Source organism: Beta vulgaris, chromosome 4 (genome assembly GCF_026745355.1).
Source record: "Beta vulgaris subsp. vulgaris cultivar EL10 chromosome 4, EL10.2, whole genome shotgun sequence".
In the NCBI taxonomy this organism is placed as follows: domain Eukaryota; kingdom Viridiplantae; phylum Streptophyta; class Magnoliopsida; order Caryophyllales; family Amaranthaceae; genus Beta; species Beta vulgaris.
The window spans coordinates 18,031,961-18,058,512 of NC_079205.1; the positions used below are offsets into that span (position 1 = coordinate 18,031,961).

General features: G+C 38.1%; 2 protein-coding genes across 2 annotated transcripts; both read left to right on the forward strand.

Annotated features, from left to right (window-relative positions):
• Positions 1-15,554: 15,554 nt before the first annotated feature.
• Positions 15,555-23,709, forward strand: LOC104891317 (hypothetical protein). The gene is made up of 7 exons (XM_010676993.4): positions 15,555-16,596; positions 17,527-17,766; positions 18,483-18,572; positions 19,633-19,782; positions 19,946-20,070; positions 20,676-20,805; positions 23,340-23,709. Exons 1-7 carry the CDS (start codon positions 16,039-16,041, stop codon positions 23,463-23,465), a joined length of 1,419 nt encoding a protein of 472 aa, XP_010675295.2. The 5' UTR covers positions 15,555-16,038; the 3' UTR covers positions 23,466-23,709.
• Positions 23,710-25,240: 1,531 nt separating this feature from the next.
• LOC104907206 (uncharacterized) lies at positions 25,241-26,110 on the forward strand. Its single transcript, XM_010696100.3, has one exon. The coding sequence runs from the start codon at positions 25,241-25,243 to the stop codon at positions 26,108-26,110; it is 870 nt and encodes a 289-aa protein (XP_010694402.3).
• Positions 26,111-26,552: the final 442 nt, after the last annotated feature.

Genomic DNA, 26,552 nt, shown 5'->3' on the forward strand with positions numbered 1-26,552 from the left:
AACATTAGGGGATGCCGGAGAAAAAGTGCGCTAATAGACGTGAAGGATTTTTGTGACACTAGTTGTGTCAAAATTTGTATGATATGTGAAGTCAAATCCCAAACTCCCCCTTCTATAGCATGTATTAGGAAATGTGTGTTCCAATATTTTGATTTCATCCCTACTGTTGGTTTGTTAGGGGGATTATGGCTAATGTGGAAAGATTGCAATCAAAACCCTTTTAAAGTATGTGTTGTGTTTAAAGCCCAAAGATTTATTGTAGCTGAAATTGATCTGCTGAATTTACAGTTCAAACTCATGGTAATCTTTTTATATGCGCCTGCCAAGCTGAATTTTGGGAGGAACTTATATTGTATGCTAATAGTTTGTCTAACCGTTTATCTACAAGTGTGAGAATAATTGTGTTAACTTGTTGTAGGTTAACCTGACATTCAATATATATATATATATATATATATATATATATATATATATATATATATATATATATATATATATATATATATATATATATATATATATATATATATATATATAGTGTTTACATTACATACCTATGACTAGTAAAGTACCATTCCACCCTTTACAATATAATATTATCCCTTTACATATAATATTATCCAATACACCCCTCAATCTTTACGGGGTGAAACGACGGATAGATTGGTACGATGTTTAGTAAACAATAGGGGTGAGCACAACCGGGTACCCGGTAGAATTTCATGGACCCAGAACCGGACCCGGACCCAGTGGGTATTAAAAATCTGGAATTGGAATTGGTCCAACCGGATCCTAAATTTTTGGACCCAGACCCGGAACCGATGGGTACCAGTTCCAGAACTGGGTACCCAGTTGAAATTTAACAATATACTAAAATGGGCCAATTGAGCTATAAAATTAAAAAAAAAATTAAATGGGCCTAAAGGCCTACTAACTAAAAAGTATTACAAGTTAAATGGGCCTAAATGCCATTTTCACAATAAACATTCAAAGTTAATACACTACAAACATCATAAATTAAACAACTAAATCCACAATACATAATAAATTACAATTTTACAAGTCTCAAGTTACAAGAGCACAAAAGTTGCAAAGTCTCACAAAACACACTTTGTAAAGCTTGAACAAATTCACAAATGGGATCTTGATTCCAATCATGAAATAATCTTCTCTGTACGACCAATTTCCTCAAGACTTCCATCTCGTTTTTTTGTGTAAACTACAGCTATTGGATCACTCTGCATTGTATTGAAATAGCAAATTAATAGAGAAATCAGCAAACAAATAATTGCATGCATGTGCAGTCGTGCAATTAGCAACTCCAATACCTAGAGCCCACTATATCAAGGTGCTCATGCAGCTTGTGCTACCAGTTTTAGATAACTTAAAGTTGGATTTAGCATAGGATCATACATTTGTATAAATAAAGTTGTATAAAAAAACAAACCTTTAAATTAATTGTCTCCAACAATATCATCCTCTTGCGTAAGACCACTAGCATCCATATCTAAACAAATTAATCAACAAGATTAGTAAGTTTTTCAAAAGACAAGTAAAATAGATGATAAATATTATTAAGTAATGAATGATACTTTGTTCATATTTTTCAACATCCTCTAAGAACCGCTCAATATCCACGCAAATATTTGATGCTCTTAGCCAATCTTGTGCACAAACTAAAGCTTCTACCGTCTTTGGCCCTAAACTACTACGAAATTAATCAAGTACACGACCCGATGTACTAAATGCCGATTCACTAGAAACCGTAGAAACCGGTATTGCCAAAATGTCCTTAGCCATGATTGCTAATACCTTGTATTTTTCACTTTTACCCCTCCACCATTGCAAAATATCAAAAACCTCTCCTTCAACCCTTTTCTCTCTAACTTCCTCAAGATAAGTGTCCAATTCACATTTCTCAACAACACAATCACTATCTTCCTCATCAAATTCATCATAGATTTTCTTCATTTGCTCATTTTTAGCCGAATTTGCATTCTCACCATCTTTACCATTCATACTAAAAAGCCTAGAATCATGATCAAGATTCTTGGAAGAAGAAGAGAGACTAGCATTATAGAAGTCAAACAACTTTTTAAGCAATTCATACAAATGATCACATATTTCATTAACTTTCGAATTCTCATAAGAAAACAACTTCTTAAGAGAAAACTTCACAAACCTAAGCTTATAACAAGGATCAAGAATAACCACAACTAGCATCATTACATTTGACTTGCCAAGATCTCCATAATATTTATCAAACTTTTCCCTCTTGAACACCCATTTTACAAATATCTAAATTTGAAGAACTTTCCCATTCCAATAAAGATGAAAGGACACCCAACATTTCATGAAAATGCAAGTTGGCAGTGACATACAAACTTCCGGACATCTTCTTAGTAGACTCGTAAAATTGCTTTAAACACATTGCTAACACTTTAGCATTTACCCAATCCTCTTTTTCTAGAACTCCTTCCTTAAGTTCCTTACTAAAATCAGGGTCATCTTCTTTAAACCAATTAAAAGCCTTTTCAAATTTCAAAGCAGTGTCAAGCATAACAAACGTAGAATTCCATCTAGTTGACACATCAAGAACAACAGACCCTTTACAAGAAACTTTAACAAGCGAAGCAGAGTGTGCAAACAATTTAGCTCTAGAAGGAGAACTCCTCACATATCTTACGGCACCACGAATACGAGTAATTGAGTTTTTCACCATAGACAAACCATCTTTTACAATCAAATTCAGAACATGGCAAGCACACCTTATATGAAAGTATGAACCATCCAAAACAAGTTTATCATGAAAATTGGTTTTCAAATATCCAACCGCTACATCATTAGAACTTGCATTATCAACTGTTAAACATGATAATCGATCCTCAATCCCCCATTTAAGAATGCATGCCTCTACAACTTTTCCAATCTCCTTACCTTTATGACTATCCATAAGTTGAAAATTCAAAATCCTTTTGTGTAACTTCCACTCATCATCAACAAAATGGGCAGTCAAACAAAGATAATTAAAATTTTGAATAGAAGTCCAACAATCAGTTGTTAAAGAGACTCTTGATTTCAAAGCTTTCAATGTGTTCTTCAATTTTTGACTTTCACAAACATATAAATTTTTCACATCCCTTGCAACAGTGAAACGTGAAGGGATGTGAAACCATGGAAGACCAACATGACAAAAGTATCTAAATCCTTCATGCTCTACTACAGAAAATGGTTGCTCATCAACAATAACCATTCTAGCCAAAGCAAGTCTAGTTGCATTTTGATCAAAATTATTATTCAATGAAACTTCAGTAGCAGGTGCTGATGGAGAAGGTCTAAAAACAGAAATAAGTTTCTGTTTTTTATCAATATCTACAGGGTATTTCACACAAGTAAGAAGGTGTTTTTTCAAAGAGGAAGTCCCATTATTAGTATTACCACATAAAACCTTTTCACAATACTTGCATCTTACTTTTTTAACTTTACTAGTTAATGGATCTCTTATGTCCCAAAAATGATTCCAATACTCCGACTTCCTTTTGTCACCAATCTTGGGTGGCTCTGCAGATTTGTTTCCCGTGCCAACATCACTTTCATCATCCAAAATGATCCGTTCCGATACAGATTCTGTCATTATAAAGCCACTGAAAGGAAGAAAAAAAATTAGTGATGAACAATGATTGAATACAGATTATGTCATTATACAGATTCTGTCATTAGGGAGACAAATACAGATTCTGTCATTAAATATAGAATGTGGCACAAATATAAATTAAGTAGTAAGTACCATGATGAACAATGATTGAAAAGAACAAGAGACAAATATCTACATCAAATTAGTGAATGAATGGAGCAGAGTCAAACAAAGTTATATAACAAAACACGAATTTATAAAAAAAAAAGACAGAAATTTAAAATGAATACAGTAGACGAAGTCTGACTGTGATGCTTGAGTGTCTCATGAATTATATACAACCAAATGTATTGATTCACTAGAAGAAGTTTAACCCGGCAGAATTATGTACAACCAACAACAGTTTGACATATAAATACAAATAACATGGGAGAAACAAATCAATTACTTCATATCTAAACATGGAACGAATACATTTGTTCAATATTTCATTCATTAATTTCGAAATTCCACAAAAGTAAAAAAAAAAAAACCATAATGAACTGAATTTATATAACAAAAGCACGAATTTATAAAAAAAAAATACAGAAATTTAAAATGAAAGAGATAAACTGTAAAAAGAAAAATACCTTAAAAATGATGATTGCTATTTGCTATGAACATTGAACACAGTATAGATTATTGAGGGGGAGAAATGAAGTATGAGAGAAAGAAGAGGCAAAAACGGTTGGGTGGGAGGGAGCTTTAGAATTTAGACTTAGGGTTACAATCTAAAGTGGATTGGGCTGATTTGTCTTTCATTATGTTTGGGCCAACTCAGCACCTCACTATTAAAATATAACTAAAAACCAATTCCAAGTACCGGGTACCCGGATCCAGACCCGCTCCCACCGGGTACCCGGACCCGGGACCGGTCAAACCGGGTACCCACCAGGTATCGGGTCAGAAAAAACTCTACCCAGAATTGGAACCAGTTGCAACTGGGTACCTTTTTTTGGACCCAGACCCGGACCCAGCTGAACCGGGTCCGGGTCCGGACCCGGCGGGTCCATACCGGGTCTGGGTCCGGGTACCCGGAATTTCTGCTCACCCCTAGTAAACAAGTCAGTAGATAAGCCCTTAGTAAAAATGTCTGCAACCTGATACTGAGTAGGAAGATGTCGAACAATAAGTCCTCCCTTGGCAACCATTTCGCGAACAAAATGGTAATCGACGTCAATATGTTTGCTACGTTCATGATGAACTGGGTTAGCAGTGAGATAAGTAGCAGAGACATTATCATCACAATAGACAATGATAGGACGACGAAGAAAATGGCCAATGTCAGCAAGAAGTTGCTTGAGCCAAATAGTTTGAGCAGCTGTGTAAGCAACGCCCCTATATTTAGCTTCAGTGGAGGACTTGGAGACAGTAGGTTGCTTTTTCGAACGCCAGGAAATTAAATTTTTCCCAAGCAAAACAGCAATACCAGTAGTAGAACGCCGTGTGTCAGGATATCCTGCCCTATCTGCATCAGAATAGGCAATAACAATAGGCAATCTAGATAATTATCATCGTTCGTGGGTTGATATATGGAGCTTGGATGTCAGCCCCAAGGTCCGGAATTTTCTTTGGAGACTATGTACTCACACCCTACCGGTTCGTGCTCTCCTGCACTACCGTAATCTTGTGGAGGCGGCATATGTGGGGCTGTGGTCAGCCCGAAACTGCCCACCACGCTCTATTTAGCTGCTCTCGGTTGGAGGATTTATGGAAGGAAAGTGGCTGTGAACCATTAAAGGCTGTGGATGAGATCCTCTCGATGTGTGAGATTATTGCGTCATGGAACCAAGTGGATGTGTAAATGAGAATCAAAACGGGGTTTCTTTTATGGTGCATATGGGGCGAACGAAACAATAAAGTGTTCAATGATAAGATAACCCCGAATCAGGTTTTATTAAAGAGGGTTACGAGATATGTGGAGGAGCAAGGCAAGTACGCAAGCGATTTATTCGCGCAGGCCACAAGTGTACCCAGCGAGTTCAGCTGTGTGGCAACCACCGCCAGCAGATGTGTTCAAGGTGAATGTTGATGCGTCATTAGAGACTATTGGCTGGGTGGGTTTAGGAGTTATTGCGCGTGACAGTGAGGGCAAGGTGGTGTTCGCTGCAACACGCCGAGTTCATGCAAGCTGGACTCTCAAAATAGCCGAGGCTAAAGCACTTGCGATGGGGGTGCGACTGAGCAGAAGGTTTGGCCTCCAAAGAATCATCCTCGAGTCAGATTGTCAAACAATTATAAAGCGGCTTTCGAAGAATGCAGTCTTTCTTACGGATTTAGATAATATTTTTTCTAATATTTTAGCTGCTTGTGCTATCTTTCTCTAATATTTTAGCTGCTTGTGCTATCTTTCCTTCTTTTTCTTGGTCTCATGTTAAAAGGGACGGAAACTCTGTTGCGCATCATTTAGCTAGGCTAACTCCTTTTGGGGTTGAACAGATTTGGGAGAACCATTCCCCTCCGGAGGTGGCTCCTTATATTTTGATGGACACTTTGTCCCTTGATTAATGCTAGCTTTGATGTTTCCCCTCAAAAAAAAAAATATAAATAAAGCCCATAATCCAAAGTGCCCTGCAGATATTTGAAAATTCTTTTCACAACATGAAGGTGAGTAGTACGAGGAACATGCATAAACTGAGACACCATATTAACAGTATAAGCAATATCTGGACGAGTCATAGTTAAGTATTGCAATGCACCAACTATACTACGATAATTTGTAGGATCAGCAAGAAGTTCTCCATCAAGTAGAGACAATGTTACTTTAGAGACAACAGGAGTGGTAACTGGTTTAACAGTATGAAGATGGAATTTATGAAGTAAATCAGAAACATACTTATGCTGAGACAAAAATAAACCAGAGGGAGTACGCACAACCTGCACACCTAAAAAATAATGAAGATCCCCTAAATCCTTCATAGCAAATTGAGAAGAAAGGACAAATATGAATTTGGCAACAAGAGGAGGACTACTACCAGTAAGGACAATGTCATCAACATATAATAGCAGAATAATGAGATGACCATTATGTTTTAGAGTGAACATAGAAGTGTCACAACTGCTGCACTTGAAACCAATAGATAATAGAAAATTGCTAAACCTAGAGAACCAAGCTCGAGGAGCCTGTTTCAAACCATAAATGGACTTACGAAGACGACAAATATGAGTAGGTTGATGGATGAATAAAACCCGGAGGTTGACGCATGTAAACCTCTTCATTGAGAAAACCATGAAGAAACGCATTTTTGACATATAACTGACGAATAGACCATTTTAGAGAAACAACAATAGTAAGAACCAAGCGAACAGTAGTAGGTTTAACAACAGGACTGAAGGTTTCAAAGTAATCAATACCTGCCTGCTGGTGATTGCCAAAAACAACAAGTCTGGCTTTGAACCGCTCCACCGAACCATCAATATGATATTTAATCCTGTAAACCCACTTACAACCAAGTAGATTCTTATCATAGTTGCGAGGTACCAACTCCCATGTGTCATTTTTAATCAAAGTATTATATTCATCTAACATATTTTGACGCCAATGTGAGTCTTTAGAAGCTTGCTTAAAATTAGTAGGTTCAGACTCTACAATTTCAGTGTTTAATTTCATTAAGACACAAGGCTTAGACACACCGTCCTTTAAGCGAGTAACCATAGGATGGTGATTGACAACTACAGAAGGTGGGTGTGACACGGGTGGGTTGGACAACGCAAGACTAGACGACGATGGTGGGACGTGGGAGAGGGGCGTGGCAGTTGGCGAGGACGCACAAGCTGGCAGGGTAGAAACCGGAAGTTGACGGGCTAGGCCATCGAGCGCTTGCTCGACAGCGGGCGAGGCAGACACTAGAGACGGACTAGACGCGTTAGTAGATGCGGACGAGGATGGGGGGCTGACGCAGCAAGACTGCGAGGAGAAGTCGAGGGTGCTGAGGGCAGCACGGACGAGGCAGACCGCAAAAATGGCGTGTCCGCGGCCGGAAGGGAGGCAGCGAGATTGCGGGGCGCAGAGGACAAGGGTCCTATAGGCGTTTGCGGGTCAGTACGAGCTACATTTGTGAGATTCCAGTCACAAGTCAATACTAGCGCAGAGGTGTAAGGCACAGAAGACTTAGAGCCAACTAAAGCACGATACGGGAATTCATGTTCATGGAAAAGAACATGGCGACTAGTGTAGACTTTCTTGGTAGTAGGATCAAAACATCGATACCATTTATATTCCAATGCATATTCAATAAAAACACAGATTTTAGATTTAGGTTGCAGTTTGTGATTTTTAGAGTTCAAAAACAAAGGAAAGCATTCACATCCAAATGTTTTCAAAAATTGATAGGAAGGAGGACGATGAAATAATTTTTCAAAAGGAGAAACACCCCTAAAACCAGCTGGGTAATCATTGATAGTGTAAGTGGCAGTATAAGATGCATCAACCCAAAATTCCACAGGGAAGTCAGAATGAATAATCATAGTACGAGCCATTTCAATGATATGACGATGTTTGCGTTCTAACACCGTTTTGAGCTGGAGTGTGGGGACAAGATTTTTGAAAAATAATACCATTGTCAGAAAAATGTTGAAGAAGAGGAGAATTGTCAAATTCCTGCCTCCATCACTTTGAAAATTTTTAATTTTGCAATTAAAAAGATTTTCAACCATCTTTTGAAACATAAGGAATTTAGAATAAGCTTCCGATTTTCGACGTAAAGGATAAATCCAGGAATAGCGCGAAAAATCATCAACAAACACAACATAATATCGAAATAATTGATTTGACAAAATGGGAGATTGCCTAAGATCACTATGAATTTTATATATGGATATGTAGAAATATGTTCAACTGAATCAAAAGGTAAACGATGTAATTTCCCAGCTTACACCAACACATCATGAAACTTAGAGGTACATGTGATGTATTTATTTGAACATAAATGTCCTATAATGCTAGAAGATGTATGACCCAGATGGGCATGCCACACGTCACCCGACTCCTTAATGGCTAGGAAAGCAGGAACTGAAGGCTCAGGAGGGACAATGCTGGGCTGAAGAGGGTAGACACCTTGCTTACTGGTTCCCTGAAGCAGAACTTCCCCCGTTATCTGGTCCTTAACATAAACAGAATTTTTATCAAAACTCACAACACAATCATTTTCATGACACAACTTGTTAACTGATAATAAATTATGTTTTAAATTAGGGACATGACAGACAGATGATAAACGGAGGGGACGACTTGCAGTTTTTAAAGTTAAATTTCCAGTACTTTTAATTGGGAGTAAGGTACCATTACCAACTACAAGAACTAGACCCAGTATAAGGAGTTTTATAGAAACGTACCATCCTGAGGAGTCATGTGAGATGCAGCTCCCGAATCCGGGTACCAGACTGAGTCATTAGCTTCACCACCAACAGACAGTGCAGCTAAGGCTCGAGTGACACTTTCGAGGAGGAGGGAACAAAGAGGAATTGAAACGTGGGACTAAAGGCAGCTTGGTGACCTGGAAACCAACAAAACCACATGTATCGGAAGTAGGGGTAGAGGTTACATTGTTACTTGATGAATTACTCCCTGCAGACGACAAATTATTAGTAATATAATCTAGGCAAGGCATAATATAGGAAGACAAGTTAAAAAATTTACCATACTTTGAGCGTCCCCGATTACCATTGTTGTTTCCAGAGCCACGAGAATTATCATTGCCTCCATTTCCACCATTATTGTCACAACCATTCTGATTGTTGTTACCCCCACGATTATTATCACCACCTCTATTTCTGTTATTCCTTCCCCGATTTCTCCCTCCAGAACTAGACTGGGAGGAAGAACAAGATCCATAACCAGTAGATTTAACAGCAAGTAAGGCATGATGAGATGTGGGATAAGATGCATCCTTAGAATTTAACAAACGTTGTTCATGAAGGAGCAACTTAGGACGCAGATCATCGAAACTGATAGGGAACGGATAATGTAGCAAAGTGATGACAATATGATCATACTCAGAATCACGATCCAGACCAATAAGAGTATACTGCACTAAATCCTAGTTCGACACAGGAGACTAAATAGCAGCAAGGGAATCAACAATCACCTTAATCTCACGTAAATATCCATCCATGGTCTGGGAAGCATTCTTTTTAATACGAGTTAATCGTCCCTTTAATTCCATTGATCTGGCCATACTAGCATGCATAAATCTAGATTTTAACCTAGTCCAAATTTCTACAGAGGTAGATAAATCATGAACATCCACAAAAACATCCCTAGATAAGGTGGCAAAAATCCATGATTTAATTTGTTGATCCACACGTAAATATTCATAAAACTGAGGATTAGGAACATTCATGCCATGATCATCAATAACATTAGCAGGAGGAATAGAAATAGTGCCTTCAACCATACCAAGTAATTGATGCGAAAGAAGCAAACAAGTAATCTGGGTTTTCCACAATAAATAATCTTCAGGAGAAGAGTTGTTACCAAATTGCTTAGATTAGGGGCAGAAATTTGTGGTAGGGCAAATATAGATGAACTCGGCGGCATGGTGTATTGATGAAACATGCCGGTGGTTGAAGGTGGCGCAGAGTGTGGCGGAAAACCTGGTGGGTAGCGCGGCTGGTTGCGTGACGTTGATGGCGTGGAGGAGCCACTGCCGACGGTGGCCGACCAGAAAGGGCCGGTGGTTGGACGGCTGGGTGAGGCCTCGTTGAGGAGGGCCGAAGGGAAGCCACGAAAAGGGGCCGAGTAGGCGCTGGCAAGGGGACGGCTGGGGGACGCGTAAGCGTCACCGTGGGTCACGACGAACGACGGTAATTGCGGCAGGGCCACGGTTGTTCTCGCCGGCGGAGGCAACGGCGGACCGGAGGTCGACGCCGACGAGTGAGTCACGGAGGAAGAAGGGGTGGCGGAAGCAAGAGGCCCAAGATCCATGACGATTAAAAAAAAATTAATTTATTTGAGGAAAGGTAAAATAATTTTTAGAGAGAGAAAAAAAAACCTTGGCTGTGATACCATGTACAAGTGTGAGAATAATACTGGGGGATTTTAATGAAATAAGTTGTATGCTAGAAAAAAATGGTGGTGCTCCTTTCCATCGAAACAGACTAAAAATAATGGATGCCCTTTTTAATCAAGTGAATTGTGCAGAGGTTCTTTTTGTTGGGCCTCGCTTTACATGGCGTAGAAGTGTATCTGCTATTTACAATCTCTATGAATGATTAGACAAAGGGGTAGCCAGCATTGATTGGTTGGCTATGTTTCCCCAAGCAAGTGTAAAACATAATATTTTTTCTTCCTTGGATCACTATCAAGTGGTGCTTCAATTTTTGCCTAAGTATGTTAATGAGGCTTAGCCTTTTCGTTTTGAAAACATGTGGTGCACTAGGAAGGATTTTGATAACTTAGGTAAAAAAATTTGGTGCACTCGATTTTCAAGTTTTAATATGTTTTGCTTGGTGAGTAAATGTAAAGCTCTCAAGGCTAAAATTAAAGTTTGGAACCAACTAATTTGGGAATATATTTCGACAAATTAGAATAGTTGACTCCCAGTTACAAACCATACAACAACAAATACTTACTAATGTTAATCTCCCACGGCTCCAGACCAGGCAAAAATTGTTACTTAAGAAGCGATTGAAACTGTTATCCTATTCCGAAGAATACTGGAAATAAAAAGCAAAACAACTTTCCTCACCCAAAGGGATTCCAATACAAAATACTATCATGCCCATGCTACTATTAGGCGTAGCTGGAATCAAATTCGTGAATTCACTATGGCCTCCCAAGAGCAAATCTCAAGACCTTCAGAAATTGCGATGGCCATAACCGAAGAGTTTAGGCAACGTTTCATCTCGAACAACTTGTGCCTTTTTCAAGACTCTGATTTCCATCTGTTAACCCGGTGATCTCGCCTGAGGAAAATATTTTTCTAACTAGGGAGATGACTGGCAAAGAGATTAAGTGTGCATTATTTGAATTGGCGCCTGATAAATCCCCGGGTCCGGATGATTTTTCCCCTTTCTTTTTTCAAAAGTACTGGATTCTTGTAGGAAATTCAGTGATCCGTGCAGTCAAAGCTTTTTTCCATTCTGGCAACATTCTTCGAGAAATTAATCATACTTTCCTAGCTTTAATTCCTAAGATTGAAAACCCATCTACAACAAATCATTTTCGCCCTATAAGCCTTTGTTATACAATTTACAAAGTAATTTCTAAAGTCATCACTAATCGCCTAAAAACTGTCTTAGGGAACATTATTCACCCTCTCCATGGGGCTTTTGTTCCTTACAGATTGATTCAAGATAATATCTTAAGTGCCCATGAGGTTTTCCATTCTTTTCGGAAGAAAACTGGAATTGAAGGATGGATAACTATAAAATTGGATATGGAGAAAGCTTATGATAGGTTGGAATGGAACTATATTTGTTCTTGCAACCCTATCTAAATTAGGGTTTTGTCCACATGGATTCACTAAATTAAATAGTGTATCTCTTCTCCCTCCTTTTCAGTCCTAGTGAATGGAGTTCCGGGTGAGCGTTTTTTCCCACCCAGGGTATTAGGCAAGGAGATCCTTTATCTCCATAGCTTTTTATTCTCTGCGCTGAGCTCTTAGCCAGGGAATTGGCAGCGGCTAGTGGGCCCAAGAATGGGAAAGTGGGAGTCCCAATAAATGTGGTGTATGAATTCCTTTTTTAACCTTCATGGATGATACTATGATTATTGCCAAGGCTAATGACACGAGTTGTAAACAAATTTGGGATATTTTAGACAAATATTGTACTATGTCAGGGCAACTAGTCAACTTTCATAAGTCGGCCTTTCAGGTTACTAAGAATGTGTCGGACAACGATAAGGCCAATTTCAGTTCTATCTTAGCTATGTCAGAATCCTCCTCCTTAGGTGAGTACCTTGGGTGCCCCATTATAGATTCTAGGGTCACCAAAGAAACTTTTAGTACGGTCCTTTTAAAACCATCAATCAACTTCCTAAGTGGAAGGCTAACTCGCTCTCCCAAGCAGGGAGGGCAGTTCTTATTCAAGATAATTTAGCTACCACAGCTAATTACCAGATGCAAAGTTTTACCCTTCCTAAACCGATCCTGGCCGGATTAGACAAAACGTACCGGAATTTTTTTTGGAACAAATCAGTGGATAACAAAAGTGCTAATCTTATTAGTTGGGAGCGCATTTGTACCTCTAAATCAAAAGGTGGCCTTGATTCGGAGGGCGAAGCCCAACAATATGGCTCTTCAGATGAAACTTCTTTGGAAATTGGTTAAAGGTCATCCTAGCCTGTGGGTAGAGCTAGTGAAGAAAATATATTGCAGAAAGTCTGTTGTTTTATCTCATAAGGTGTCGATTGGGGCTTCTTGGCAATGGAAGAACCTTATGCGCCTCCGTCCTGTTTTTTCTAGAGGTCTCTGTTGGCATGTGGGTAATGGTAGATCTATCCACTTCTGGCAAGATAACTGGGTGTTTCCATACCCAATCAGTAGTATAATCCAAGTGCCTAGTGATTCTCTCAATCTAAGGGTTGCTGACGTTATGGCTCTTGGTTCCTCCTGGAATCAAGCCAAGCTTCTTGAGCTTGTTCCAATTAGATAGTGGACTCTATTTGTTCTTTGTTTATCCCGTGTTCGAATATGGAAGATGAGCTCTTTTGGGGTCTCATGCCTGATGGTGAGTATCCTGTCAAATCTGGGGTTCGGTTAATTCCAAGTGAGTATAATCATCATCATTCTGATGTGGTTTATAAATGGATTTGGAACCTTGATCTCCTTCCTAAAGTCAAAAACTTATTGTGGAAAGCTTGTAATGATGGCCTTCCTACTAAGGTAAGATTGGAAAGAAGCCACATTTTCCTCCCTCGGCAGTATGTTTTCTGCAATTTTCATTCTGAGTCGGCCACTCACCTGTTTTTTGAATGCCCGTTTTCTCAAGAAATCTATCAAACTCTCCAACAAGAATTCAGTTGGCCTCCCCTCCCTTCTAATTTTTCTGTTTCTCAATTCTCGTTTCGTCAATCCTTGAACTTATGCCTCCAAAGGTCTTCTAAAGACTTCATTCAACATTCAGCTATGATTTGGTGGTTCATTTGGTTTTTTAGAAATAAGATTATTTTTAATAATAAAGCTATCACTTTTAGGAAAGCTGCCTTTGCGATTCATAAGTTCCCTGAGAATTGGGATAAAGCTCGGAGGACTGTTGCTCCGCCTTTTGTAAGCAAGCCGCTTAGGAGTGCTACGGTTTGTGCTACTACTGCTAGGAGTGGTAAAAACCTTGTGTGATCTCCCCCCCAGTCCAGTTCTCAAAGCTCAAATGGCTCTAAGTTAGCTAATGGCAATGCTGCTTCTGGGTTTCTTATTAGAGATTCTCAAGGTAAGGTTTTGCTTGCAGGTGCTAGAAATCTGGGCCCTAATGTTTCTATTTTACAGGGTGAAGCTTGGGGGGCTAGTAGAAGGTCTACAAGGGGCAGTTTCCATTAGTATCTCGCATCTTTTGTGGAAGGAGACAACCTCTCGGTTGTGAATGCTGTTAACAAATGTTGGAATATGCCTTGGGAAATTACTAACTTGCTTTCTGATGCAGCTTTGCTGACGTCGGATCTAGCTGTATACAAGATTCATCACTGTTTCCGGGAAGCAAATCGAGCGGCGGATTTTATGGCTAATAAAGGCCATAACTACCCCTCCCTTCTGTACTGTTTTCCCCATTATAGTATCGATTTCTCCCTTATCATCCGCAAGGATGTTTTAGGTTGGCCCCCCGACTAAATGGGGGGTTTGCCTAATTTTATTTTCCTTATCAAAAAAAGAGAAAAAGAGAGAGACCTTCATCAATTGACTAATCAAAATTGATAAGTTAAACCCTTAGCAAGAAAAATATCACCCTAAAGCATGCTAAATAGATACAAATCCTCTAACATTGAAACTATTGAAATACCCACTATGTTTTTTTGTCAACGTTTTTCAGATCTCAAATTGCTTCACAAGATCAAACACACAAAAAAGAAATGAAGACAGAGAGAATGGGAAAAAATAAAAACCTTATTACGTTGATCTTGCCGCATCTTGTTGTAGAAGAAGAAGCCTAACTCAGAAATCACAAAAAAAATGAATTATAAACTGGAATTCGTCCAAATCGTGGTCTACTCTTTCATTTCCCGAATCTTGAAGATGTGAGGCTCGAACTTGCTACAAATGGAGTCCAAAATGTCGGAATTTCCTGACCCATTTGACCTTGTAATTGCTTAGACAAACGGATTGCATCCGGGGATCATGAATTTGAAATTGAAATTCGGAAGGGAAAACCCTAGAAATTAGGGAATAGTATGCTAGGGTTTTATGTTGAAGTAACTGAAGAAACTGTGGAGAGAAACATGAGAGAGAAGAGATTGAAGACAAAGAAAAGAGGAGAGACGAGAGAGACACGGTAAAAAGGAAGGAGAAGAAAACATCATGCGGCTCAGATGAAGGGAGGAAATGGAGGACTGAAATTATCCAAACCTTATGAACAGAAAATTACGAGATTTTGTGACTAAGTTCACTATTCGTTTGAATGGTAGAGAACTTCCAACTTTTAAAAAATCATGAATATTAATAGTAACTTTTTGAAAAAAAGTTACACAAAACTACGAATCGTTCCAAGCAAAACAAAAGTTGAAATCTTTTAAAGAAGATGACCATGGACCAATAATGTCAATTTTTGTATCAATCAACCATGTTTTTATTTTGTTTTTGTTTTTGTTTTTGTTTTTGTTTTTGTTTTTTAGGGGTAAATCAAACCATGTTTAAAAAGATAATATTATTTTATCCTCCAAAACCAGCGTCCAAGTCCACAAAATTTCTTCATAACGTGTCAATACCGCTTCATCTAATCATCTCTCTCTCTCTCCTCATTGATCGCCTACTTTCAGTTTCAGAGCCTTGAGCCCATCACTCCCATCTCCTCGCAATAACATCATTTCCTTATCTTCTTCCTCACTATTTCCACCCCCTTTATCTTCTCTTCATTTCCCCCAATTTTTCCATCTTCTCATCCTCAAAACCCTAATTCCCTCATTTGCAGAATCGCGCCTCAAATTTCACCTCATCTTGTCAAATTCACCACCAGAGATGCATTTTTGACATCATTTCTGTACTTTCTTACTATTCGATCTCTCTAAAAGGTCACTTGAGAAACAGCGTAAACAAAAAGTGATCCCTCTACGATAAATAGTCTACAAAAAGACCGTCTTACCTTACTATTTGAACGTATACAAAAAGTGATCTCTTTAAGATAAATAGTGAGACGATCTCTCGAATTTGCGAGAAAGGATAGAGATATAGAGAGAGAAAGGGGGGAAGATTATAAGATTGAATTTTGGGCAGCGAATGTCGGTAGAAAGGTCATTTGAAGCATGGGAAGAGGTGCAGCGACACGGCCAAGATTTGGCTGATAAGCTAGCACAAGGTTTTACAGGTTTAATTCAATCTCATATTGCTCCTCCATCATTTGCGTGGCCTAATCCTCCTAAAACCAATCTTTTCGATGTCGATTTCGAGTTTCCTACCCAGAATTTTGTGCCCAGGGACTTTGGACTTGGGATTGATAACTCAGGGATTAATGGGGTTCTTGATATTGGTAATAGAATAGGTCAAGCTGGGGCTGAGTTTGGGGCTTCTTTAAATGGGTTGGTTCAGCAGTTTTTTCGGTCGTTTCCGGTTCCGTTTATGCATAATGATAATGATAAGGTGAAGCTTCATCATGCTGAAAATGGTGGGAAGAGGAGTGATGTCAGTTTGCTGGTTAGGGAGGAGTTAGGTTCATTGGCAGAGCAATGGAAGGATTTGAGGTTTTCGGAGGATTCGGATGCTGGCTTTGATGGAGTAGTTGAAGACGAGCTTTCGGGGTTTAACTTGAAGATTGCTGGGTTATTTGGCAAATCTCAGGTATATTATCTGTGATATGTGTTGTTGGTTTGATTGAATATATGGGAAGTAATAGTTTTAAGCTCTTTTATTTCATGGGTTTGTATGTTGAATTGCAATTGTTCTTGTGTTGTGGCTCTGTATTGATAGTTCTGTGCACTTTGATTATGAGATTTTTATTGTTGTGCCTCCCATTGGGTGTTCTGAAGTGACCTGGATCAGATTGTTGTAGTAGCTTTGCAGAATGATTTGACAACTTGTTATAATTCCCCGCGTATTGTGATTGAAGCCAATGCAGACATGAACTGAGATAAGGTTCAGGTTATATAGATACCACTAACCTTCTTTCATGTGGTGGTGTGTGATGTGGTTGTATGTGGCTTTAATATATCTTTCTCATCTTTGCTACAATGTGTCAGTCTCCTGTTGCTCTTAGCCCGGGTTGCTTTGACTCTTTTGTACTATTCCTTGAAAGATATGCTGTTCTAATGATCACAAAATCAACTACGTTATTTGGACATGGGGTACGAGTATCCAAGTGTCTAATCAGATGAAATTAACCATGTTATTGCATACAGGTATGTGTCAAAGTGTCTGATGCAGCTATTTTATGGAAAACTTCATGATTTTGGCCCAAAATGAAGGTTCAAAGTACATATACGATATACCCATGTTAGAGTGTTCAGGATCTGTCATGGGTGTTTGATGTAAAATGAAGAGTATGAGTAACAGAGCAAATTAAATGCTGTTCTGTTTGTTGTCTTATATTATGGTTTTATCTACCTATGTGATTCACAGAAGCTTGGTGCTCAATCTGTTGGCTTTTCCTCCTTGAATTTTCTCATTATTTGTGGATTCATTATAAATATCTGTCGACAAGGCATATCCTTACTCTGTTTGCGAGCATAGTTCTTAACCTAGTCTAATGAAATCTTATCTTTATATACTCAGGGGACTGTAAATGTGACATCCTCATATGACAGCAGAACTCGTGATGTACAAAGTTCTGTTGTTGCACGTGGAGAATTATGGAGACTTGAGGCATCAAGTGGTAGTTCTGTGTCTGGAACTGTCAATTCATCTCTTTTTCTAGTCCAGCTTGGACCTTTGCTCTTTGTTCGTGATTCAACACTTCTTTTGCCAGTTCATCTGTCAAAGCATCACTTGCTTTGGTATGGTTATGATAGGAAGGTGCGTTGAACTTCTTTGCTTTGGTATTCCCATTTCATTCTAAATAAAAAATGGCTTCGTATCTGACTTCTAAAGCACTCTTGCACGAAGGCACTGACCTTTGCACCTCATGTGTTGAGGGAACTTGCCCAAATACACTAAAATCAGCCTGGTGATTAGAATGCATTTTTTCAGCTTTTCTCTCCTTTTCCTTTTTTAACTTATTGATAGATTAATTTAGTGATGAAAGTGGAGAGGACCCCATAGCAACTATCTGCTGCTTAGATGAAATTATGCTCTAAAGTAATGTATAAGCATTCCTACAGAACTTGTACCTCAAGTGCATGTCGTTCTTAAAAATTTGGAGTCCTTTGTTCCTTTTGAATAAATGGTTTTGAGACAAAAAAAAACTGCTTATCTATGGAATCTTTCCCATTATTGAGCAAACAATATATTGGCATCTTATAAATAATTCTGTTCTATAAGCATCATTACTATCATGGTGGATAACATTAACATCGACAAGGCGTCTCTAGATAGGCTCTCATCCTCGACTCCTCAGGACATTTGGGGTCAGACATATGCAGCCTTGTAATAGAGGGATTGATTTTAAGTCACCGTTAGTCAGTTATGCTATGAACATTGTATTGAATTAGCTTATATAATATATCTATATTAAGTTTTCATATATTTTCCCAGATCTATTTTACTCACCCTTTTGTTTCATTTGATTTTAGAATGGTTTGCACTCCATCTGTCCAGCAGTTTGGACTAAGCACAGAAGGTGGCTTTTGATGTCAATGATTTGTCTCAACCCTTTGGCTTGTGTAAGTTTAAGTTTTCTGGTGCAGATTAATTAACTTTGCATGAGATGTTATTTTTTATTTAAACATTTGCTAAGGGATCATCTTCATTCCATCAAGCTACTGTTAATACTATCCTTTCATGTGGCAATAATGTACTAAGACATGACAAGGTCAAAGAAGATGTTTCTCTAAATGTTAAGGGCATGGGAGTGGTTACGGATATTATAAATAACAGAAAGTATGGTTTTTTTTTTTGTTTGTTGTAATCTTAAAATGATTGCTCTTGTTGGTGAGTGGTTTTATTATCTTGAAAATACAACTAAACAAGTGCTTTGGAAATTGCAGCTCAGTTCCCACCAAAGGGAATGCCAATTGCAATCTGAAGAAACTATTATGAACAGTAATGTTTATTGGTGAATCCATCTTTAAGGTTAAATAAAAGGCACAAATAAAAGTCAAATTCAAAGGATTTGGTTGTAAAAGTCAAGATTGTGCTGGAATCCTACTAATGAAAATGTCAATTACCCCTAAATTAGAGACTGCTTGTTGACATGTGCAATTCTACCTCTGATCGGTAAATGTCGTAAAATGTTGAGCTTGCTTTATGGCTTTGTGATGCGGTTAATGTGAGATTTTTTTTTTTATTATTTATGTTTCTCCTTATTTCATATGTCATGTGAATAAGCTGTGCATGGTTTTCCTGTCAACTGCAAACTGTAACCCTTTGAGGCAAAGTGTTCAGAATCTTGGTTTTCTGTATATAAAACAGGCATTTCTAACTTTGTGTTTGTACAAAGAGTATACTTCATCTAGCTTTTGAAATTGGGTGATTATACTATACTTGTTAGGTTTATTTCCTTTGTTGAGTCTGTATACTAGAAAAGTCCGTCCAGATGTCTGATCAGATGATGTATTTATTTGTATCAGAGAAGCTTATCTCATAATCTCTAAAACATTGTTGTAGTAGCAAGCCTCTTGTTACCTCACTATTGGATGAAGATGTGTCCCTGAAGGATGGTGGAAGCATTATGTGATGTTGCCTAATTAGATAGAATCTAACTATTTCTTTGTTGCCTTCCAGTCATTCATGGATCTACAGTTCCCGAATGGGCAGCTTACTTATGTAGCAGGGGAGGGACTAACCACTAGTGCCTTTGTTCCTATTTGTGGGGGTCTGCTTCAAGCTCAGGGTCAATACCCTGGTCAAATGAGGTTCAGCTTCTCTTGTAAGGTTGGTTAGGGACCTTTGAACATTATAGCAGCTGCTAATATGGTCAATACTATTTCGTTTCTTTAATTTATCCCAATTTTAATCTTACGCTATTTGGATGTATGCTCTCAGTAGCTGCTATTATAATTAGGCTGATTCATTTGCTGGGTTTTGCTGTTTGCAGAATAAATGGGGAACACAAATTATGCCTATGGTACAATTGCCTGAAAGATCAGTTACACTTGGTTTTGCACAAGACTTGGCTTGGAAGCGTTCTGGTCTTTTGATGAGGCCAACTATCCAATTGAGGTATCCTCTATTCCACTATTACTTATGATCCTTCTATTTCCCCTGTTGTCCTTTCCTCTTCCATCTGTCTCCAATTGGAAGTAAGTTGCATATTATCACATTTGCGTGTGTGGCTTTAGTGTTCAATTGCCTTTCTGAAGTTCATAGCTCCATGTGCATGGCTCAGTTTCTCAATATCATGCTTATTAGGGTGGATTATGAGATGAGAAAACAAAAAATCAGTCTTCCTATGATTGGATAGTGGATTATATTGGGACTTGTGGGGTTGCATTATGTAGGATACGTTATGAAATGTTTGGGATTCCATATATCTGCTGGACGCAGTAAACTCTTATTTTTAAGAAATCATGGAGTAGTTTAAGGATGAAATATAACAAGAGTTATCTTATACTATGGGTTTTGGAATAGAATCAAATTGAAGTGTACATTTGATGTACCCTGTTGTGGTAGAGGTCTGTATCACAATGGCTACTTTCATGTTGGGTTTTAGACATTTTGATGGGCAGTGTAGCATTATGCCACTTCTGTAGCTTTAGTGCCCAAGCTGTGAAATTCCTTTTTTTTTTTTCGTTCACGTCCGCTAAGTTTTCACTATTTTTTGGCAGTCTGTCCCCTACCTTTGGCGGAAATGATCCTGGATTACGGGCAGAACTTGTACATTCGGTCAAGGATAAGTTGAATTTAATATACGGGTGTTCGTACTCGACATATCCTACAGCATTTGCATCTGCTTCTGTAAGTTTCTCAGTGACTTTTGCTTTCTTTCTCTCTTTTTTCCCCTGCACTTTTTTGTTTACCTTTCTTTTCAGTGCCCTTTATCTTGTATTGCATAATGGATCTTGAGCTTGAAGCTCTAGCTTTAGTGATGTCATTTCTACTTGTAGTTTATAAGTGATGGACTGAAACAGTGCTTACATTGGTTAAATGATTATCAGAGGTGTAAGTGAAATTTGTAGCTGGTTTCTGCAACTGTCCTAAGATAATCATTTCCACAATTCGAAGGTTCAACATAATTATTTGGGGGGGGGGGGGGGAGATTAATTTCATGTCTGACCTTTATGCCTTTTCAAACTCTAAATCTATGAGTGTGAGAGAAAAAGGACAAGTCAGAGGAGGGAGGGAGATTGCCTCTGCAAGTCATATATTTCTGAGCTTGCTACATCTACTAGTGGGTAAACTATGCACATAAAACAGAAAAAAAAATATCAGAGTTGGACTTATATGAGTAGATAATCCACTGGGTAGATGAATATTTTTCCATTAGTTTCTGGTTGAATTACTTTGACCCATAGCCTGCTTGTTTCAGCTCTAGTCTATTGAATAGACCTTACATCTAAAATATAGTTGTCAACTGACCACAATAACCTGTGAAGCTTTAGGGCTTTGCAAGTCTTGGTAGAACAGCGCCAGTGGTGAGCTTACTTTCAATGATTGCTGAAGAATACGGACATCAAAATGCAAAGTTGTTTGTGGAGTAATGAGAAAAGGGGGGGGGGGGTTGCTGAAGAATACGGACATCAAAAAGCAAAGTTGTTTGTGGAGTAACGAGAAAGGGGGGGGGGGGGGGAATCCTTGAAATTGGATTTTGAGAGGCATAATAGAGGAAGAGATGAAAGGAAAGAAAGAGGCAGGTGGAGACCAATTATTATTGGAACACATTTTTGTAATTAACAGCAAAGCCGAAGGGCAGAGTAGAGGAAGAGACAAAAGAAAAGGAGGGAGGTAGATACCGATTATTGTTGGGACACATTGCTGTAGTTACCAACAACGCCAAAGCCTTAATCCCAACAGGATGGGGTTGGCTTGTGATGAATCTCAATCCTCGACCTCTGCTGATCTATACACGTTAGCAAGGATAAGGGCAAATCAGTCAAGAGCAAGGGCTAGCAGGGGAAAACCAGTCAAGCTTAACAGAATCCAGTGAAAGGAATAATTAGGGACAGGTGGTGTCATATGTTGTATGATGTTATATAAAGGGAGGGGAGTATAGTAGAGAATTATTACGAAAGTCATTTGCATTTTTGTTGTTTCCTTTTGGGAGAGTATGAGCCTCTAGAATGATCAGTTTTGATTACCATTTACAGTAAATCAATCTATCTTCCATTCTTACGCTATATTTACTTACATTTCACTTATCCTTGCTTGCTGTATCGAGTGACTGGAATCTGGAAACAACACGGCTGTATGGAGCAAGTTTTCTTTTTCCAGTGATTGTTCACATAGATCCTCTACCTCCAGTCCCTATTGCAAGTGGTAGATTCTCCTGCAAATTCAATGCTTCCATATCATTTTTAAAGCTCTTTATCATCCATGTCATACTTGGCCTTCCTCGCCTTCATTGCTATCGTGGAAGATGTCAAAATTCTTTTTTCTGTTTTCCATCAATTGTCTATCCTTGTTTACTTTCTTATTTAGATTTCTAGAACTTTACCATATTTCTATCTATTTATTTTTATATTCATGGAAATGCTTTCCCTTTACTCCATCCTGGGAAGAGACATAGAATCCATTACTTCCTTGGCTGTGCTAACCTTTTTTTTTTTGCTTGCTAAATTTTATCATTCAAAGTTTACCTAATAGCTCACATACCCAAACAAACGAATAAAGCAATAAATAAATACCCATGTCGAAAGTTGGGATAGAGTCATGGTGCTCTACATGTTTGAGCCATGTTGACCCATGGTGAGCCAGGCAACTCGAATACTTTAGGTCCATGTAACATAGGGCCTTCTCCTTTGAGTGCTGGCTGTTGGAACTTGGAAATCAAAACAGTTATGTGGAAGGATGGTATTTAGATCGCCTTATTGCATCACTATAGCATTTTAAAGGTCATTGAGCTTACTTCAACCGTTCTATATAGGTTGTGGCAGCTGCAAACCATCAATATTGTCTCTAATGTGGTTCTGCGATCTTTTTCACTGTCGCGACTACAAGATGCAAAACCCTATTTATTATGTGGACCCTTACCAAATAAGGAAATGGGTAAAGCATTTTGATTTCGTAAATAGCGCAATTTGAAATGCGTGTTTGAAGCAATTGAAGACCAAGGGAGTCATACCTAAAGTTTGACTTGAAAAACAAAAGATGTGAACAAAGGATAAAATATAATTTCTATTTAATGGTTCAAAACTTTTGTCCTAAATTATAGGAGTTATGTTGTGGTTCAAATGCATGTTTTTGTTGGACATGTGTTATCTGTTTGTTTCTTGTTCTTAGTCTTGAAATTGTCTGTGCTAACTTCTTTCACTTTTCTGCTGCAACAAATTCAGCTTGGTAGATCTAAGTGGAACGGGAATGTTGGAAGCAGCGGGATTGTCCTGAGAGTTGAGACTCCTCTTTGCAATGTTGGCAACCCAGCATTCTCTATACAAGTAAACAGTGGTATCGAGTTTTAGCCTCTCCCTGCAGCATCATGTATCAACGTCGAATTGTATATAGGACTGCCACACACTTGTAAACATACCTCACCACCACCTGTGCATATTGATATGACCGTAGATACTGCTACCTTGTATGATGTATCATCTAAGGATCCATTCTGCTTGTCTGGATTCTGAAATTTTGTGGTAATTGTCTCCTGGTTTCATGCAAATGATCCGAGTAATATGCTGTTCAACTATGTCAGCTATCTTATTTTCAGCTGCTCGAGTTTTAATTTTGCACCTAGTTGTGATTTATTATTGGCCATCATGGGTTGTAATAAACCCAATAGTTATTAGGCTCGAGCTGCTGTGGGTTATCAATATTTTCATGTTAAAAAAGTAACATCTAATGTTGTATAGTTTGTTGGTTAGAAGTTTACTGTATTAGTTTGAGATCACGTGATCAAATACGATAAGGAGCGTATAACGTTTATAACTTTTTAATGTATGTTGATGACGTGGTTCGAAACAATGGATGGGGTCACATGACATGTACATTTGCTTAGGAATGTTTTTTAATATATTTGTATAGATTATTATGTTATTGAACATCAAAATTGTCTTGGATAATTTAAGCTAACGGTTTGTTTGGTTAGTGGTACAAATAGTGGTTTTTGTTATGAAATATAATATGGATGCCCATTATACCCCCGTTAATATATCCGGGATATTCTAGGGTTTTGTTCTCCAAGTAAAACCCTAACTATTCTATTGTATATATATACCCTGGACTATATGGAATAAGATACAAGACGATTCTCTCTTCTATTTTCTCTCTTCAGTTTATTTACAACACGTTATCAGCACCAAACCCTAGCCGACTGAGCAAACAAGAAACCAAGGAAATCATCTGTCATTGAGGTTTGCAACCCAATTTCGACTTTTGTGAATGCAAGGTAACGCACCCTATGTCTCGTGTTATTTCTTTGAATTTTTTTTTTTCGCTTCAAAACGAAACAAAGTTAATTATTTTGTCACTTTTGGTAGGCCTGCTATTGATTTAGATTTCCGTGGTGTAACACACGCAATACGTTTTTTTTCTTGAATTCCCACTCGTTTGATGCTTGATGATTATTCATATTGATATAACACCGAGCATACATCACTTGAATTTGTCTATGATTTTTTTTTCCTTTATATGATTAATGTGCAACAGCAGCATATAACACTAACATTACTTTGATTTTTTTTTTAATTATGTAAAATCATCAACACCATGGATACAAAAGTGTGATTGCCTTTGCTTCTTACTGTCATGTGTTTGCCACTGTGATGTCAACTTGGTTTGACTTATTGTAGTATTTTGTTGCGGTGCTTCGTGTGATACATGTAGGACAGTAGGAATTTGCTTAGTAATACATGTGACAACTCATAAACTTAGCAAAGCAAATTTATTTTGCTTGTTTGTTATTAAATTACAACTTGTCTGGAATTATATTAGACTTGATTCTGCATATGAAAGCCTCGTCAGTTTGGTTACTATTTGTTTTTTTTGTTTTATTCCTGCGTCTAAAACATGTATAATACTATAGGAACATTATTTATTCGAATTATATTCTTACATTCCCTACTATCACTTGTATATAGTGAACTATGTCGAACCTTACAAAACTTGAATTTGCGGCCCTTGATATTACTGGAAAGAACTATTTGTCGTGTTAGACGCTGAAATTCACCTAGATGCAAAAGACCTTGGTGATACAATCAAAGCAGGCAATAAAGCAACAAGTCAAAACAAAGCTAAGGCTATGATATTTCTTCGCCGCCACCTCCATGAAGGTCTTAAGATTGAGTACTTGACTGTGAAAGATCCACAAGTCCTTTGGAGTAATCTAAAGAAAAGGTATGACCACCAGAAAACTGTAATACTACCCAAAGCTCGTTATGACTGGTTACATTTAAGACTACAAGACTTTAAGTCTGTAAGTGAATATAACTCAGCTATGTTCAGAATTACTTCACAGTTGAAATTATGTGGAGAGAAAATCACTGATGCAGAAATGCTAGAGAAAACATACACTACCTTTCATGCGAATAATGTTGTCCTGCAGACACAATACCGTGAAAAGGAATTTAAGAAATATTCTGAACTTATATCTTGTCTCCTTGTGGCTGAGCAAAATAATGAGCTACTGATGAAAAATCATGAATCACGTCCAACTGGTTCTGCTCCATTCCCTGAAGCGAATGCGACATCCCATAATGGGAAAGAAAAATATCATGCCAACAATAGTGGTCGTGGACGTGGACGTGGACATGGTCGAGGTCGTGGACGTGGACGTGGATACGGATATGGTCGAGGCCGAGGCCGAGGTGGTTATTTCCAGAATTCATATTCCCACCAGAAGGGGGACAATAAAGATGATAACAAACAAGAGAAAGATAAAAATGAGAACGTGACCAATGTATGTTACAGATGTGGAGGAAAAGGTCATTGGTCTCGTACGTGTCGTACACCAAAACACTTGGTTGACCTCTATCAACAATCATTGAAGCAAAAGGGAAAGAAAGTAGAAACAAATCTTGTGTACGAAGATGGCGAAGGTGATTTTGATTGTGGCAATACAACTCACCTGGAAGTTGCTGATTTCTTCACCACCCCTGAAGGGAATAATTAATCCTTAGATTAGATTATGGCCTTTTTAAAGAATAAAACTTCGTTTTCGTTTATTAAGTTATTACTATGGATTTTTGTTTGGATTATGTTATTTTATTTTAGATTTTATTTGTTAGTACTATGATTTTATATGACATTGTTAAATTTTGGTTATTTAGTTATTCTTATATATTATTGTTATTTCATTTATTTGAAGAATATGAATGCCCCTCAAGTCCAGTTAGCAATGAATGGTGAAGATTTATGCCTAGCAGACAGTGCAACTACTCATACCATACTAAAAAGCAAGAGATATTTCTCTTATTTGACAATGAAAGAAACTAGTGTGAGTACTATATCAGGTAGTACAAAGATAATTGAAGGCTCCGGAAGAACAAATATATTACTGCCTATGGGAACGAAATTTGAAATCATTGATGCACTATATTCTCCCAAATCTCAAA

Coding starts and splice junctions, on each gene's coding strand:
- LOC104907206 (XM_010696100.3), top strand. CDS start 25,241: ATGATATTTCTTCGCCGCCACCTCCATGAAGGTCTTAAGATTGAGTAC.
- LOC104891317 (XM_010676993.4), top strand. CDS start 16,039: ATGTCGGTAGAAAGGTCATTTGAAGCATGGGAAGAGGTGCAGCGACAC. Junction 16,597..17,526: donor GGTTATTTGGCAAATCTCAG/GTATATTATCTG, acceptor TTATATACTCAG/GGGACTGTAAATGTGACATC. Junction 18,573..19,632: donor GTCTCAACCCTTTGGCTTGT/GTAAGTTTAAGT, acceptor GTTGCCTTCCAG/TCATTCATGGATCTACAGTT.